General features: G+C 43.2%; 1 protein-coding gene across 1 annotated transcript in view; it reads left to right on the forward strand.

Annotated features, from left to right (window-relative positions):
* The window catches only part of LOC137375713 (follistatin-related protein 5-like), a 517934-nt gene extending 508407 nt beyond the window's left edge, over positions 1 to 9527 (forward strand). Inside the window, exon 13 of the mRNA XM_068043096.1 lies at positions 8354 to 9527. Coding sequence (XP_067899197.1) covers positions 8354 to 9056 — 703 coding nt within the window. The 3' untranslated portion in view covers positions 9057 to 9527. The remainder of the gene's footprint in view (positions 1 to 8353) is intronic.
* Positions 9528 to 19284: the final 9757 nt, after the last annotated feature.

The following is a 19284-nucleotide window of genomic DNA, read 5'->3' on the forward strand; positions in this document are numbered from 1 at the left end:
AAGGACCCGTAAAATGAGGGCCGGATCCCCGGGATGGACAGATCCCCGGGCTGAGCGGATGCAGGTTCGCCACCGACTTTTACATCGGTGGCCAGCTCCCATCCACCCATCGTAAAATCCAGCCCATTATCATGCTCTAAATAAACCTGTTCAAGTGGTGTAGCTACCCCATAGATAATGCCTTTGGTTCGAGGAACAGGCTTTATGGTTGCAATCATTATTGTTTTTAATATCACTGAGAAGAAAAATTATTCTGAATGTGCTGTTTAGAAGCCGTTTATAACATGAGAATCAATAGTCAAAAACATTGTCTTAATTTTCCATCTTAAGTCAAAGTTTGTTTTGCTGACAAAATTATGGCTAAAATCCATTTATTACCAGGTCTGTAATGAAAACAAAGACAAAAAGCATTCTTTCAGTTTTATGTGTAAATTTCTTTTAGTTTTTTATTCAAAGTGGAAACGTGCTGTTTTTATGTTAAATTAACATGGTTCACAATTTTTACAGTTTCTTTTGAACTTACTTGTATACATAATTCATGCAAATGGACACATAAAACCTGAACATGCATATACTGGAGATATGAAGAAAAAAATCAAAAAGGATACAAAAATCAAAAACACAATAATTCAGAGTTAGATCTATTTTAATTTCGACTTTTTTTCTATTGAAACATATATTCAATACATGTAATATTTGTTATATATGAAAATTATGCATTCTACCAGAGACACTTGGCATTTTGCCACATAATGGGATTAGAAATGCTGAAATTTAGAAACTATCAGCAGTTCACAAAAACAATTTTCTTCATATCCAAGATGGGTCGGCAGTGGTGTTGTGGTATTATCACTGGACTAGTAACCCAGAGAATTTCTCTGGGGACATGGGTTCGAATCCCACCACAGCAGAAGGTGGAATTTGAATTTAATTAATTAAAAAATCTGGAATTATAAGCTAGTCTAATGATGGACATGAAACCATTGTCGATTGTTGTAAAAACCCATCTGGTTCACTAATGTCCTTTAGGGAAGGAAATCTGCTGTCCTTATCCGGTCTGGCCTACACGTGACTCCAGACCCACAGCAATGTGGTTAACTCTTACATGCCCTCTGAAATGGCCTAGCAAGCCACTCAGTTGTACCTAACCGCTACGAAGTCAATAAAAAGGAATGAAACCGGACGGACAACCCAGCATCGACCTAGGCAACTGAAACGACAAAGGCAAACCCAGCCCTGTCGACCCTGCAAAGTCCTCCTTACTAACCTCTGGGGGCTTGTGTCAAAGTTGGGAGAGCTGTCCCACAGACTAGTCAAGCAACAGCCTGACATAGTCATACTCACGGAATCATACCTTACAGACAATGTCCCAGCCACAGACATCACCATCCCTGGGTATGTCCTGTCCCACCGGCAGGACAGACCCACCAGAGGTGGTGGCACAGTGGTATACAGTAGGGAGCTAGTTGCCCTGAGAGTCCTCAACATCGACTCCGGACCCTATGAAGTCTCAAGGCATCAGGTCAAACATGGACAAGGTAACCTCCTACTGATTACCACCTACTGCCCTCCCTCAGCTGATGACTCAGTACTCCTCCATGTTGAACACCACTTGGAGGAAGCACTGAGGGTGGCAAGGGCACAAAATGTACTCTGGGTGGGGGACCTCAATGTCCATCACCAAGAGTGGCTCGGTTGCATCATTACTGACCGAGCTGGCCGAGTCCGAAAGGACATAGCTGCTAGACTGGGTCTGCGGCAGGTGGTGAGGGAACCAACACAAGGGAAAAACATACTTGACCTCGTCCTCACCAATCTGCCTGCCGCAGATGCTTCTGTCCATGACTGTATTGGTAGGAGTGACCACCGCACAGTCCTTGTGGAGACGAAGTCCCGCCTTCACATTGAGGATACTGTCCATCGTGTTGTGTGGCACTACCACCGTGCTAAATGGGATAGATTTCGAACAGATCTAGCAATGCAAAACTGGGCATCCACGAGGCACTGTGGGCCATCAGCAGCAACAGAATTGTACTCAACCACAATCTGTAACCTCATGGCCCGGCATATACCGCACTCTACCATTACCATCAAGCCAGGCGACCAACCCTGGTTCAAAGAAGAGTGCAGGAAGGCATGCCAGGAGCAGCACCAGGCATACCTCAAAATGAGGTGTCAACCTGGTGCAGCTACAACCCAGGACTATCTGCGTGCCAAACTGCGTAAGCAGCATGCGATAGACAGAGCTAAGCGATCCCATAACCAACGGATCAGATCTAAGCTCTGCAGTTCTGCCACATCCAGCCGTGAATGGTGGTGGACAATTAAACAACTAACTGGAGGAGGTGGCTCCACAAATATCCCCATCCTTAATGGTGGGGGAGCCCAGCACATCAGTGCGAAAGATAAGGCTGAAGCATTTGCAACAATCTTCAGCCAGAAGTGCCGAGTTGATGATCCATCTCGGCCTCCTCCTGAAGTCCCCAGCAACACAGATGCCAGACTTCAGCCAATTCAATTCACTCCGTGTGATATCAAGAAACGACTGAAGGCACTGGTTACTGCAAAAGCTATGCGCCCTGACAATATTCCGGCAAGAGTACTGAAGACCTGTGCTCCAGAACTTGCCACACCCCGAGCCAAGCTGTTCCAGAATAGCTACAACACTGACATCTACCCTGCAATGTGGAAAATTGCCCATGTATGTCCTGTACACAAAAAGCAGGAAAAGTCCAACCTGGCCAATTACCTCCCCATCAGCCTACTCTCACTCATCAGTAAAGTGATGGAAGGTGTCATCAACAGTGCCATCAAGCGGCACTTGCTTCGCAATAACCTGCTCAGTGACGCTCAGTTTGGGTTCCGCCAGGGCCACTCAGCTCCTGACCTCATTACAGCCTTGGTTCAAAACATGGACAAAAGAGCTGAACTCAAGAGGTGAAGTGAGATTGACTGCCCTTGACATCGAGGCAGCATTTGACCGAGTATGGCATCAAGGAACAAAAAAAAAGAGCACTAGCAAAACTGAGGTCAATGGGAATCAGGGGGCAAACCCTCCGTTGGCTGGAGTCATACCTAGCGCAAAGGAAGATGGTTGTGGTTGTTGGAGGTCAGTCATCTGAGCTCCAGGACATCACTGCAGGAGTTCCTCAGGGTAGTGTCCTAGGGCCAACCGTCTTCAGCTGCTTCATCAATGACCTTCCTTCAATCATAAGGTCAGAAGTGGGGATGTTTGCTGAGGATTGCACAATGTTCAGCACCATTCATGACTCCTCAGATACTGAAGCAGTCCGTGTAGAAATGCAGCAAGACTTGGACAATATCCAGGCTTGGGCTGATAAGTGGCAAGTAACATTCGCGCCACACAAGTGCCAGGCAATGACCATCTCCAACAAGAGAGAATCTAACCATCATTCCTTGACATTCATGGGCATTACCATCGCTGAATTCCCCACTATCAACATCCTAGGGGCTACCATTGACCAGAAACTGAACTGGAGTAGCCATATAAATACCGTGGCTACAAGAGCAGGTCAGAGGCTAGGAATCCTGAGGTGTGTAACTCACCTCCTGACTCCCCAAAGCCTGTCCACCATCTACAAGGCACAGGTCAGGAGTGTGATGGAATACTGTCCACTTGCCTGGATGGGTGCAGCTCCAACAACACTCAAGAAGCTCGACACCATCCAGGGCAAAGCAGCCCGCTTGATTGGCACCCTATCTACAGGCATTCACTCCCTTCACCATCGACGCACAGTGGCAGCAGTGTGTACCATCTACAAGATGCACTGCAGCAATGCACCAAGGCTCCTTAGACAGCGCCTTCCAAACCCGCGACCTCTACCAACTAGAAGGACAAGGGCAGCAAATGCATGGGAACACCACCACCTGCAAGTTCCCCTCCAAGTCACACACCATCCTGACTTGGAACTATATCACCGTTCCTTCACTGTCGCTGGGTCAAAATCCTGGAACTCCCTTCCTAACAGCACTGTGGGTATACCTACCCCAAATGGACTGCAGCAGTTCAAGAAGGCATCTCACCACCACCTTCTCAAGGGCAATTAGGGATGGGCAATAAATGCTGGCCTGGCCAGCGTCGCCCACATCCCTGAATGAATATTGAAAAAAAAGAATTTCAGTGCCTAAATCATGGCATACTTTTCTTGTAAAATTATCAGGGATAGAAATCCATTTGTAAGGACAATGTGTTTCTATTGTTTATAATGTTGAACACATATTCACACTAAAACATTAAAATAACACAACTTGCAGACACTTAAAACTTTAAAAATCATGCCTATCACACATGACCTACTAGTGACATTTGAATAGCCTTAACAATCGATATCACAAAATGCAAATAAAGAATGTATGAGTTTTAATGTGCATTTAGCTCTGATTTTCAAGTAAGTTTGTCGAAAAAATTCTTGCTTGTTACAAAAAGATTTGCAGGGTTAAAAGGGTTTATAAGCATCATATTTAGAAAAAATCATGAATTCAATCACAGAAATAGTTGAATGGCATTGAAATAGAGAATCACTGAAGATGAAAATAGTGACTTTAGCTTAGAGATGACTAGATTTTGTTTTGCTACCAAAGGAAACAGGACTCGCATATATCTGATATGGGATGAAATGTTTCATGTTAACAAAAAATTAAATTCTGCCCAGCAATTGTTCATAAAGCTCCAAAACCTTTGCTGAAAAATTTCCACCTAGCAGTAAAACAAAATGTGCATGATGATTTTCCAGGAAAAAGTTGATAAAGCGAAATGCAGATTTAAGATTTGGGTGGCATCAAGATTCAACCACATATGTACGCCATCACTAAGACTGCCTATTTCCACCTCAATAACAAGGCCGACTCCATCCCTGACTCAACTCATCAGCTGCTGAAACCCTTATCCATGCCTTTGTTACCTCTAGATTTGACTATTCTAACACACTCCTGGCCGTCCTCCCACATTCTACTTCTGTAAACCTGAGGTCATCCAAAGCTCTGCTCCTGTGTCCTAACTGAATTCCATTTGCCCATCACCCATGTGCTCGTGACCTGTGCTGGCTCCCAGTTCAGCAAGACCTTGATTTTAAAATTTTCATTTTTGTTTTCAAATCCCTTCATGGCCTGGAACCATCGAACCCATAGAAAAATTACAGCACAGAGGGAGGCCATTCAGCTCATCATGTCTGCGCTGGCCGAAAAACCTAGCTGCCCAATCTAATTCCACCTTCCAACACCTGGTCCGTAGCCTTACAGGTTACAGTATTTCAAGTGCGTGGCCAGGTATCTTTTAAATGAGCTGAGGGTTTCTTCCTCCACCACCATTCATGGCAGTGGATTCCAGACATCCACCAACTTCTGGGTGAAAAAGATTTTCCTCATGTCCCCTCTAATCCTTCTGCCAATCACCTTAAATCTGTATCCCCTGGTAATTGACCTCTCTGCTAGGGGAAATAGGTCTTTCCTATCGACTCTATCTAGGCCCCTCATAATTTTGTACACCTCAATTAAGTCACCCCTCAGCCTCCTCTGTTCTAAGGAAAACAACCCTAGCCGATCCAATCTTTCCTCATAACTACAACTTTCAAGTCCTGGCAACATTCTTGTAAACCTCCTCTGTATTCTCACAAGAGCAATTATGTCCTTCCTGTAATGTGGTGACCAGAACTGGACACAATATTCCAACTGTGGCCTAACCAGCATTTTATACAGTTCCAGCATTACATCCCTGCTTTTGTATTCTATACCTCGGCCAATAAAGGAAAGCATTCCATATGCCTTTTTCACCACTCTATCTACCTGTCCTGCCACCTTCAGGGACCTATGGACATGCACTCCAAGGTCTTTCACTTCTTCTACCTTCTCAATATCCTCCCATTTATTGTGTACTCCCTTGCTTTGTTTTCCCTCCCCAAGTGCATTTCCTCACAATTCTCTGGATTGAATTCCATTTGCCAATTTCTGTCCACTCAACCAAACCATTGATATCATTCTGAAGTCTACAGCTATCCTCTTCACTATCAACTACATGGCCAATTTTTGTGTCATCAGCAAATATCCCAATCATGCCTCCCACTTTTGAGTCCAAATCATTAATATGTAACACAAACAGCAAGGGACCCAACACTGAGCCCTGTGGAACGCCACTGGAAACTGCTTTCCATTCGCAAAAACATCTATTGACTACTACCCTTTGTTACCTGTCACTGAGCCAATTTTGGATCCAACCTGCCATATTCCCCTATTTCCCACAGGCTTTCTATCTCTGTAATCTCCTCCAGCCTCACAACCCTCCAAGATATCTGTGTTCCTCTAATTCCAGTTTCTTGAGCATCCCTGATTTTAGTCATTCCACAATTGGTGGTGTGCCTTCAGGTGCCTAGGCCCTAAGCTCTGGAATTCCCTCCCTAACCTCTCTGGGTCTCTACCTCACTTTCCTCCTTTTAGACATTCCTTAAAACCTAGCTCTTTGACCAAACCTTTGGTCATCAGCCCTAATATCTCCTTATGTGGCTAGGTGTCATATTTTAGTTTATTATGCTTCTGTGAAGCGCCTTCAGACATTTTGTTACATTAAAGGAGCTATATAAATACAAATTGCTGCTGTTGTTGTTGGGATCTGGAACGCTCTACCTGAAAAGTTGTTGGAAGCTGATGCCATAAATAAGTTTCAAAGGAAGTTGGACATATACTTGAATATAAAGAACTGACAGGGTTATGGACAATAAATGGCTTTGTGGACTAAGCATGACTGCTCTTTCTAAGATACGATAGGCTGAATGGTCTCCTTCTGTTCTATATGTTTTTAATATTCTATGATACTATACTTTCTCTGTTTAGAAAGCTCTCACTTAAGCCTAACATCACAGGGCTACTGTCAGACAAAGCAAGGAAGAACTTGTAAGATAGCCGACTAATTAAAATTGTGCAACTCTTGCATCCATTACAGAAACAGGGACCGGAATTTTATGCCCCTCCAAAGAGCAGGTTGGTTGAAGGGGAGGTGGGAGCGCATAAAATGGAGTGGGAGGCTCGGGGGCCCTTCCTGACCTGCTCGTGCCTCTGCCACCATTTTACGTGGGGCAGTGGTGGCGAAAACCGGCCGCCTGCCCCAGGCCAACCTAGACCCTGCAGTGGCCAGTTAGCAGCCACTTAAGGGCCTCCACCCGCCGCCACGGGGATTTTACCCTTGGCTGGTCAAGCAGCCCAGGCCTGACAAAAGCTGCCTGACAAAAGCAGGTGGCTTTCTGATGGTCTGGGGGGAGTGGGGGGACCCTCATGATCAGGCTCCTTGTGCCCAAAGGAGGGCCGCCCCCGATGCCCCAACTATCCTCAACGCCCAACATGGCCCCAGTCCCCCCAATCGACCACCCTTGCCTCACGGGGGTGTGACCAATCACCCCAGCAAGGCCACAAAAACGTACCTTTTCCCAGGCCGTCCTTCCTCTTCTTGTTGATGCTGGATTGCAGTCCCAGCAGTGGCCACTGCTCCCGGTGGCGCTGCTGGGACTAAGCTGCCAGCCCGCTGATTGGCCAGCAGCTCCATTAGGCGGGGCTTCCTTCCTCAATGAGGTGCAAGTCCCGCCTCAGACCAATTAAGGGCCTGGGGACCGTAAAATGCGGTCTGGATCCCCAGACCAGGCAGAGGCAGGATCGCCACCGACTTTTCAGTCGGTGGATAGCTCCCATCCGACGAAAGTAAAATTCCGGCCAGCATCTTAACCAGATGTATCACTCAGTGTTCAGCGCCATGATTTTTAATAGATGTGTCTCCTTCCTTAACTGCAGCCGAATACATAGAAATGGAAAAATCCTTATATGGATGATACTGGTCGCTATTAGATTGCAATTTTAAGCTAATAATCTTTGTCTACAATGGGGGTAAATGTCACAGGGGTTCTCTTGATCATCCTTTGGTGGAGAGCAATGGAAACCCCAGAAAAATAATGCTGTTTTAATGAGAGTTTCCATGGCTGTATTAGTTTCCATCGTCTGTATTAGTTATAGTAAATGAACATATAAAACCAGCAGAAATTCAGCCCTCTTTATTTGTTTTCTCACCTCATTTTTTAAAACTTAAATGATTACTTCTCCATGTGAAATAAAAACAGAAAGTGCTAGATCTACTCAGCAGGTCAGGCAGCATCTGTGGAAAGAGTGGCAGAGTTAATGTTTCAGGTCAGTGACCCTTCATCAGAACCTGAAATGTTATCTCTGCTTCTCGCTCCACAGATGCTGCCTGACCTGCTGAGTATTTCCAGCACTTTCTGTTTTTATTTCAGATTTCCAGCATCTGCAGTATTTTGCTTTTAATTCTCCATGTGATCTGTGTTTTAATTTTCTATTTTAGATTCGGATTTATTCTTCACAGTTCAGAAGAAGCACTTCACAAGATCGATCTGGAGACTGTAGCCTACATCAAAACAATCAGCTTGAAAAACTACAGCTGCATTCCGCAGGCAATGGCCTACACTCATCTGGGTGGCTATTACTTTATTCATTGTTTGGCAAATAGCTCAACTGCATCCCAACCACAGATCATCGTAGACAGTGTCACTGATTCTGTAATTGGATACAATGATGAGGTGTCCGGTACTCCGTACATCTCCCCTGATGGGCACTATCTAGTCAGCACAGATGATTACAAGGGGTTAATTAGAGTCCAGTCTATTAGTTATCAGGGTGAGATCAAGTCTGCATTTGATATTACTACAAACCTACACATTGTTGATGTGACCTTTCAGCCATCTTTCACCGAAGCCAACCAGTACTACATCTATGCCAGTTCTCGTGTTCAGACAGATCTGCTATTTCTGGAGCTCTCCACAGGGAAGGTTAACATCATTAAGGGCCTAAAGGATCCCATAAAACAAAATGACTGGCTGTGGAATAGCAACAACAGGGCCGTGATAGGCAGTGGCCTATTTGGACAGCACCTTGTTACCCCTTCTAAGGATTCCCTGTTCATCATAGGTGCAAGACAAAACAAATTGAACTGTGAGATATCCAACATAATGCGAGGTAACACAATCGTGTGGGTTGGGGAAGTATGAGAGGCTACAGAGCGGAGCTTACATTCATCCAATGACCTTTTACACTGCTGTTAAGACAACTGTACAGTTAACATCTGCATTTTTTTACACTGAAAAGCAATCTTAATGTACACAACAACTTTGCTGAACTTAGTGTTTTGAACATTATTAGCGTGAGAATTAGGATGCAACTCTTAGTTGAATAATAAGTTAACCCTTTGAATGTTAACCCTTTGCGTTTTGTAAATCACATTGTCTGTCCCATATCTGCAAAAAAGATGTATATTTTCTATAACTTTTCACTGTGGACTATCATAAATGTAGACAAAAGGAGATACAAGATATTTCTTTTTCAGTCCTTTTGATGTCTAGAAACAAAAACTGTGGCTATTATAATTTTAGTTTGATATCAATCTCATTGCTCCATTTCTTTTAATTAGAGTGTTCAAAGGGTCACAAAGCAAAAACAATAAAGGTACATGGTGATCGAAATTATTCTGCTAATTGTTGTTTAAATACTTGGCTCTTCCCCACTAATTTTGTGACTGCTTTAATATGTTTTATTAACATAGATGGTATGATATTCTAAAGTTGGCAGATTTGCTTCTGCAATGTCATTGCATATGGTGAACCTTTTGTTGCAACATACAGTCCTAAAATAAGAGGTAGAAGCCATCAGGGGAGGTAAATTTACAATGTTGTTAATGCATTAGTCAACCCTGATGGTGTATGAGCATTGTTCAGTGTTGGATAACATGGTGGAGGAAACACTTGCTGTAGAATTTCAACCATTTAAAAAAAAAGTTGTGAGGTTGATTGTGGTAACTGAAAGTACAATGTTTCAATTAGCAGAATACTGCACCTGAACTGAATTGAATCTAACATCAGGACCAGCTCCAGCACACCGTAAAACATTAGCTCATCATCAATATGCGTGTCTCACCAATTGCTACTGATCAGGCAACTTTGCCTGATTAAAAGAAACTGAATATCTTTATCATATTCCAAGAAGCCTCTCACTTTTCCCTCCACATCCTGCCCCCAAACAAACAGTTTTAAAACATATCTTTAACTGTGGTCTAATAACCAACTACCCAAGGGAAATGATAGTGAATATTTCAACCAAAGGACAGTGACATTTTGGAGGGTTTCTTAAAGCTTAAGTACTTTCTTTTTTTTCCAGTTTTCAGATTTTTTTAATACTGTATTGTGATGTTGTATCATGGAACTTGGGTCTCCCCATTTTATTTATTATTACATTCTCAGAATGAACTGTTGGAATGCAACTGGTTCAATAAGCATAGAATCTGAAGGCAAAAGTTTTGCAGAAACTCTGGCCAAGTGTGAGTTTTTCAGCTTTACTATCGTATTAAAATAAAGGTTAAACACATAATTTAAAATATTACACAGTGCAACCTAGGGCTGAATTTTATGAGTGCGCCGCAGTGCGTGCATCCTGTGCAGATGTGCCGTCCCTGAGCCCCCCGCGATATTACGTGGGGGGCTCATTTAAAAGAGAGGCAGAGTTGGCCGCCCCCAATGACGTCCCAGCAATGGCGTCCAGCGCCACTGCACAGGCTCCGGCGCCATTTTTAAAGGGCTTTTAGCCCTTACGAATAGGTTTAATTTTTAAAGGGGAAATATGAATGATTGTAATAACAGATAAAAATAAGTGATGGAAGCCCTTTCCCAACCCCCCCCAATGGTCAATTCAGGCAATAAAATGACCATTCATTGATTGTTCAGATACCCAAACCTCCCCCCCCCCTCAAACCACCAATTTTTTGCCCTTCAACCCCTTCCCACCATCCCCACATCCAATAAAAATTGATTTTCCCGCTCCTCTACCCCTCCTGCCCTGAAAATTTTATTCCTCCCCTCTCCCCACCAGGCTCTTGCCCGGAACTCCATATGGAGTTCCGAAGGCGCGCGGGTATGAACGGCGGCTGTAATATCGGAGTGGAACAGCTGCCACCTGCAGGTAAGTTTATTTAAATATTTTAAATGTTCGTCTTCATATGTGGGGGGGGCCGCACTAAGGTCCCACCGCTGCCCCCGCCGGTAATGTACAGCAAGCCCTTCTCGACGTCGTGGTTCGAGGTGGGCCTCTCCCCGCAATTCTTTACTGGCCCCCACGCCATGACCCGTGGTGTCGAGGGGCTGGTGAAATTCAGCCCCTAATATTTTGCATCTTTGCTTTTGAATAAATTTTCGATTTTTTCCATTTTTGTTCACATAAACATAATTGCCACAGTTTCATAGAATGTGACCACAATAGCCTTGACATATATGACATATGGTGACTCAATGGCATTTTTATGTATTACATCAATACTTAGTGTGCTTACGTAAATAAAAAGAATATTTACAACCTAAACTTTAACGTGGTGATAATGCCCTATAAAAGTATTTACCTCCACACTCTATTCATTACAAGGCATCACCACTCTTTGCAGTATTGAACAATTTAAGCTCTCTAACATAGTGCTGAGGATTAAAGTGCCAGCTGAAGCTTGGTATTTATGAAGCACGCTAAAGATGGATGACAGCTTCCTAGAGTTGGCCATTACAAATATTGATTAAGAATGTGCAATGAACAAGCATAATGATCCAAATATCCACAAACAGTTTGGAAGCCATTAAAGTAAGAAATCAACACATGTGAAAAGCAACATAATAAACTATATTGTCAGTTTAGTTGTTGGGCTGGGACTTGGGATTTTGAATTAGCGCAAAACCAAATACAAACAGCAACAAAGTGATCTTTTACTGACTAGTAAAAAACACAAGAGGATAAATGGAACTGTCATCCTTTTGTATTTGTCTAATTTTCTATTCTCTAAACAGTTCTTCCTCCTTCTCCTGCACCACCCAATAAGATCCCTGCCAAAGAGGCGAGGCAAAAAAGTTCCCTGTGAGAGCTCTGTTTATTCATCTGTGGATATTGACCAGCCTCAGCTCAGTGCTTCCTTACAAGCTCCAACATCTGATATATGGGGCAAAATAATAGGTTTAAACTTGAATAAAATGTTCCATGAAAAAGAAAACTGCCTCCATTTATGGTGGAGGAAGTGAAAACATACAGAAGTGCCATGTGCCACTTACATCATATAGAAAGGACTCAATTACAGTTTTTGGTATGAAGAATATCAGTCCACAGCATACAAACATAGCACCAACAGTTTCACAATGTTTTTCAAAGGCAGTCTTGAAGATATGATCTATTCCACTATTGCCATCCAAGTTTGAGTGTAACATTTTGAGCAGATTCACATGAAAGTATAAACTAGTTGCAGCAAATTTGCCCATACTCTGACAGCTATGCCGTTCTCCCCCTGCAATATTTTAATGGGATAAACTTCCGAAAGATTACCTGTAGATACCAGTTGTTATATTGACATGATCTATTCTTGTTAGCTAACTCAGAATTGTTCAGAGATCAAACCTGGAACTTTCCTGGCATGTTTGGCTTAGAAACACACCGATTGAAGCATTTATCCATAGGCCAATAAGGGAGGAAAAGATAACTGTACGCATTAGAAATTCCAGTAATAAAGTTCCTTATTTTCAGCAGACTTAATGACATTTCCTATTCACTGTATTTTTCTCTTTAAATCAGATTCATTCCTCCTAATATAAGCTTTCTGCCTGTAATTGAATCCTCATTGTAGTTATATCTGTATTTGTATTTTGTTTTCTTATTTGTTCATGCTCTCAATTTGCCACATACATACATTGTGGGCCGGATTTTGCGCTGGACGTAAGGCTCCACCTCTGCCTTTTTGTGCCCCCAATTTGGTTGGTGGTCATTCAGTCCAGAGGTAGGGTCGATCCCAGGTGGTAAAGGTGTTCCTAGTGGGGTCCTCTCTGGGCCACAAATTGTCCACGGAGGAAGGACCACCCTCCCCCCCCCCCCCCCAAGTCCACAGGGTGGGCACTTATTATAAGGCATCCTCTCTGCACGGTGGTGGTCCCCCCCGCACCCCCCCCCGCCGTTGGTAAGATCCAAGCAGCGGCGGTAAGAGGTCATTAACAGGCCCTTAATAGGCCACATAAGGGCCTCAATTGGCCTCTGGGTGGGAAGGCCGTTGTAGGCTTATCCGCCGGGAAGATCACTGGGTGACAAGGAGGCAACAGTCCACCGCCACCCGTCGCGATACTCCATGCCCTCCCACCTCCAATCCTACCTCGGGTGGGGCACCATAAAATCCCAGCCTGTATATCAAATCTCTGATGAGGGTACCTTGCATTAACGTGACATGATTACAAATACAGCCAATACTTAAATAAAAGGGTAATTTTTAAATAGACACATTGACTTCTTAAATGGGTGCCATTGTCTTGTTTTCTGCAGCCACACAAGTGATTATGTCAATGGAGAAGGACAGCGTGCAGAGTTACATTTGACATAAGGGCTGAATTTTATCAGTGCGCTGCGCTCCATGGCAGTGCGCTATGAAGTCGGCAGCCTTCCGACCCGGAAGTGCCACCACAAAGACCCCGTGATATTACACATGGGGGTTCATTTAAATTGAGGGTGCGGAGCAGCCACCCCCGACGACATAGAGGGAACGGCCACTGAGTCCCCAGCAACGGCACCACTGCACAGGCGCCAGTGCCATTTTTAAAGGGTTTCAAGCCCTGAGAGGACATTTAAATGATTAAAGTGACCGGTTCTTTAATAATTCAAATAAAGATTTGTCCACACCTGCAATACCCTCTCCCACCCCGCCAATGCATAAACAGTTAGTGTTTCGGCCTATACCCCCCCACAAGAATTAGTTCTCAGTAACAACCATCCCCCCCCCCCCCCGAACGTTATTTCCTTTGCCCCAAACCTCTTCCCACCATCCACACAGCCAATGAAAAAGGTATTTCCTGCTCCCCCCACCACCCTCAGCTCTGATGATTTGACTCCTCCCCACCACTGTCTCGCCTTGGCACTCCGTATGGAGTTCGAAAGGTGCACCAGTTGAGGCCGGCAGCTGTAAAATTGGCGTAGCCTCACCGGCAAGTGGCAGGGGGGGCCGCACCAAGGCCTCGCCGCCGCTGGTAATATCTCAACGTCGTGGTGGGCCATTCCCGCAAGCATTTTATGGGCCTCCCTGCCACAATCCATGACGCCGAGGGGCTGGTAAAATCCAGCCCTTACAGTCTTTTCTGTTAATTCATTCTCATTTACTGGCTTCACTTAATCCATTTCCAACTGCTTGAGGGTTCTAACTACAGCATTTCTGTTTATTCCTCCAAGGATGGCACCCCTTCTGTTCCAGTAAAGCTTTGGAAAACCCAAATCCATCATTTTCAGTTGCCGTCAGAAAAGTGAGCTGTGAGGATGCAAAGAGGCAGCCAAGGGATGTAGACTGTTTAAGTAATTAGGCAAGAACGTAACAGATGGAGTGTGATGTGAGGAAGTGTGAAATTATCAACTTTGGTAGGAAGAATGGAAAAGATGTTTTTTTAAAAAGGTGAGAGACTAGTAAATATTCTATTCAGAGAGATTTGGGGTCCTTGTACATAAATCATAGAAAGTCAACATGCAGGTACAGCAAGCAATTAGGAAGGCAAACGCTATAATAAAAGCAAAATACTGCAGATGCTGGAAATCTGAAATAAAAACAAAAAGTGCTGGAAATATTCAACAGGTCTGGCAGCATCTGTGAAGAGACAAGCAGAGTTAACGTTTCAGGTGAATTCTGATGAAAGATCACTGACCTGAAATGTTAACTCTGCTTCTCTCTCCACAGACGCTACCAGGCCTGCTGAGTATTTCCAGCACTTTTTGTTTTTATTTAAGGCAAATGGTTTGTTAGCCTTTATTGTAAGGTGATTAGAGTATTAAAGTAAAGAAGTTTTGCTGCAATTATATAGGGGTTTGGTGAGACCACACCTGGAGTACTGTTTGCAGTTTTGACCTCCTTACGTACGGGAGAATATACTTGCCTTAGTGAGGCGCAACAAAGTTTCACTCAATTGATTCCTGAGATGAGAGGGCTGTTCTATGAGTTGAATAGACCAATATACTCTGGAATTTAGAAGAATGAGAGAATGAGAGTTGTTCTCATTGAAATGTATAAAATTCTTAGAGGACTTGACAGGGTAGATGCAGAGAGTCCAGAACTAGGGACCATAGTCTCAGGATAAGGGTTCAACCATTCACTCAGCAGGTTTTGAACCTTTCTTTATCCCAAAGGGCTGTGGATGCTCAGACGGCGAGTACTTTCAAGACTGAATTTGATAGATTTTGGATACAAAGGAAATCAAGGGATACGGGTTTAGGGCAGGAAAGTGGTGTTGATGTAGAAGTTTAGCCATGATCTTAATGAATGGTGGAGCGTGCTCGAGGAGCTGTATGGTTTACTCCTGCTCCTATTGTTTATGTTCTTATGAGACCTGTATATTTGTGCTCTTCCCTTACTATTAATGGTAATCTAAAATTTATATTTTTCATAAGCATTCGGAAATGATGTGTCCTTGACTATTCGCCTCTCTCAAAAAATGTAAAATATGAAGAAAATAGATGTGAAGATGTATCATTAATCCCATTCCTAAAAATGCTCTTTATATGCTTGCAAAGATGGTGACAATTATATACAGTCCTGATGCTCAAGACAAAGCATAGTGATGCCAAATTCTTGCATTAAATGACTGAAGGTATTTTCATCATGTCTTACAAACCTATCTAGTCCTTTTTGTAAGGGGAAAGGAGAAAAAGTCTTCATCCTTTCCATCAAGCCTATTTGGGTGGCATTTTCAACCCTTCATAGTCTTTGAAAGATATTTCCACCCTCATTTAAGTAGGAAAGTAAGTCATTAAAGTGGAAAAGAAAATCTTTATATTCATTGCTTTCAATTTATGATCCATTTTATATCAAAATTACATGTCATAACTGTAATATTAAAAATTACTTGCTGGAGTAGTCTTTATTAATTGAAAAAGCATGTGTGAATGGAGACAATGTTAACCGATCTGCTTAGTTAAATTGCAGTGAGACCAAACACAGAGCTTTCATTGGCTAAAGCCACTTTGTGCACACACCTGTGCAGTCCACTCAATCCAGTCCACCCTGGATTCTTGCATCAGTTTATCATCCTGCTATGTTACTGATTCTGATGGATACTCACTCCAGTTATTTACCAGCATTAATATGTTTATTTCTGATTTGATTGATTGCACAAGTTTTATTCAAAATTGCATAACCCAATAGGAAAGATTAACTTTCAATCATAGAAGATGCATGTTGGGAATAAAATCAAAGTCTCCCAAAATCAAATGGTTCAATGAATCCATTTAAAGGATAGTTTTTTTTTCTGAAAATGGCCACAGTAACTCAGCACTGGATCACCAATGTGCTGCATCGTGCAGCAGACATTTGGGGCTGAATTTTCAATTGGCCTTGGGGGCAAGTGTAGGTCTGGGCACGCATCAAAAATTGCATTCCTGGAAGGCACCACTGGATCCCTACTCCTCTGGAATGGGAAGAAATTTTCAAAGGGAGGGTGGGAGGGGGGTAACAGGAAAGCAGCACACCTCCAATTAAGTGGTAGTTGAGCTCGTTGTTGAGCTCACTAAAAGGCTTCTGAGGAGCAGTCTGAAATTTTCGATCACCAGAGACAGGGAGAACACAGTGTCTGGGGCACATCATACTCAACTTTCGGGAGCACCGTGGGGAGCCATAAAGTGCTGTTGCTGATGAGTAAAAGTGAGTGTAAAAAAGGGTGATGCAAATAGGAGCTTATCAAGCACCTTCCATTTGACCACTTCTAGGCACAGTGACACTGCTGACCCTCTGAGCACCTGCCTGCCCAATTGTGTAAGACAATTGCAAGCCCTGTCATGGCTGCCATCTGCCTCTGTGCATTCCAATGTTGAGCTGGTTCTCGCCTCCATGCAGCACCCAGTGGCACTAATTGGGTGCTGAGCTCATCTTCGGCCCAATTAGTGGCTTTCCATTTCAAAATAACAGTGGCGCAGTGGTTAGCACCGCAGCCTCACAGCTCCAGAGACTCGGGTTCGATTCTGGGTACTGCCTGTGCGGAGTTTGTAAGTTCTCCCTGTGACCGCGTGGGTTTTCGCCGGGTGCTCCGGTTTCCTCCCACATGCCAAAGACTTGCAGGTTGATAGGTAAATTGGCCTCTAGCAATTGCCCCTAGTATAGGTAGGTGGTAGGGAAAATATAGGGACAGGTGGGGATGTGGTAGGAATATGGAATTAGTGTATGATTAGTATAAATGGGTGGTTGATGGTCGGCACAGACTCGGAGGGCCAAAGGGCCTGTTTCAGTGCTGTATCTCTAAAAAAAAAATGAGCGACATGGACGCGGCATGGGATCGGGACCCAGAAATTAGCCAGGAATTGGGTCCCTGACCACAAATTAAAAATTAAGCCTTTGATGCGCATTGTAATGCCTTGCATGACAGATGAGAGGCACTGAACAGCTAGGCATTCCTCACAGGAGGGATAAAAATTGGTTTGGTGAGTTATTCCAGGTTACTCTTTTGAATGATAGCATCGGCAGAAAAGTAGGAACAGGTCACCTGACCACTATGCTGGATGATTCTCCCCGCCTCTATTATTATGAATGATATCCCCTGCTCCAACTCTCCCAGCCTTTCCCTTCAGTCTAGAAACTCACATCCAGTTATAACTGCATCTTTTGACACACCCAATAGCAGGATTTCACAAAGTCAGACTTTTCTTTTTTTTAGCAAGGACTGAGCTTCAGATCCAAGTCTCCCACTCTGCAGCAGAGTGAATCAAATCAATGCACAAGTCTGGCTCCTCTTTTGATGATTTGATTTGGTTGAGCGAGTTATAAAAATTTCTGAGAAAATTATTGATTTTTTTCACTAACAAGGATAAATGAACATTCTGATGTTTGAAAGGCAATATCAGCTTGATATATTTTGATAAGCTGCTTCGATGAAACAGATGGTGATTGAATATCTAAGCTACATTTTATCAAGGTAAATGCTCACTGTCTGACCATCATGACAGAAAATAGTTTTCCTTGCTGCAGTAATTTAAATGTTAAAGGTGCTTCAAGGCACACTTATAAAAATTCAGTCTTGGCCAAGTTGTTGACTGCCTATTAAATGTATCACCAGAGCAGTGGCAATCACAGAAAATGGACAATTTCTCCTCATGGGTAGGCAGAATAAGAAATGTTCTTTTAAACTAATAGGGAAGTGGTTTGATAGTACTTGCATTCTACAGCTCTTCCCACCATGTTCCCATTAATATAGATGGGTCATTGAAAATCATCTTAGATACCACAATGCTGAAATATAAAAGATAATTCACTAACCATACACTATCAGTGAGCTGTGGCACACACCCAGAGCACTGGTTGGGAAATGGAAACCCCTCAGTGCCTGATTTACAGTCTGTTAATGGACAGAAAATCAGGTACTGTGAACCTGCAATTTCTCAGCCAGCAGTCCCTCTGACAGCAGAGCCCAATCAAAGGATCTTCCATAGTTATGTACTTTTGTTTCCATCAATTTTTTTACAGTGATTGCCCCTCTTTATTTGATCTTCTAAAGACGGTGAAACACAGAAGCATAAAGTTGCACAAGAAGCGAATGGTTCTCCAGTTCCTTGGCAGTGGAGCATCTCTCCATGCTTGAGCATAGACTATTCATAGCTCCTATCCTCACCACACATCAATACACAGATATGTTATTTTTGACTAGGCTCTCTGTATTCTTTAAATTTTAGCAAAATGAAGGAAAGTGAAGAACAAGACATCATCGGTAATTAACAAAATTATAGCAAAATTTCAAGAAGCTTTGACCTAATTAAAACTTTAAGGAAGAATTTCTGCAGTAGTTCTCCTGCTTGTCCATTGTAACTTCAGTGGGAGAGCCATGTAAATCCTGGAAAAACAGCTTAAACTGCATTTATATCATTTTCCCAGGGTTGTGGCTCTTCTACCAGAGGTACAGTTGACAAGTGAGAATACATCTGTGGAAATTTTCCCCCCCTCTTTGCATTAGTTGATTTAATCAATTTTATCAGAGCTGTCTAACAACAGGGCTCAGGTAACTCAATGTTGACTTGAAGTACACTATTTATAATGGCACACATTAAACCAAAATATATTTTGAAAATCTGAAGGTGTAAGTTTTCACTGTTAAGTCGTGACTATTTTAACCATACTAGTCCTTTTATAAGATAAAGTCATGGTTGAGAAAAAATGACATCTTTGTCCAATCCAACCTCCCCATGCTGCAAAATTCTTACACG

This window comes from Heterodontus francisci, chromosome 12, assembly GCF_036365525.1.
Source record: "Heterodontus francisci isolate sHetFra1 chromosome 12, sHetFra1.hap1, whole genome shotgun sequence".
In the NCBI taxonomy this organism is placed as follows: domain Eukaryota; kingdom Metazoa; phylum Chordata; class Chondrichthyes; order Heterodontiformes; family Heterodontidae; genus Heterodontus; species Heterodontus francisci.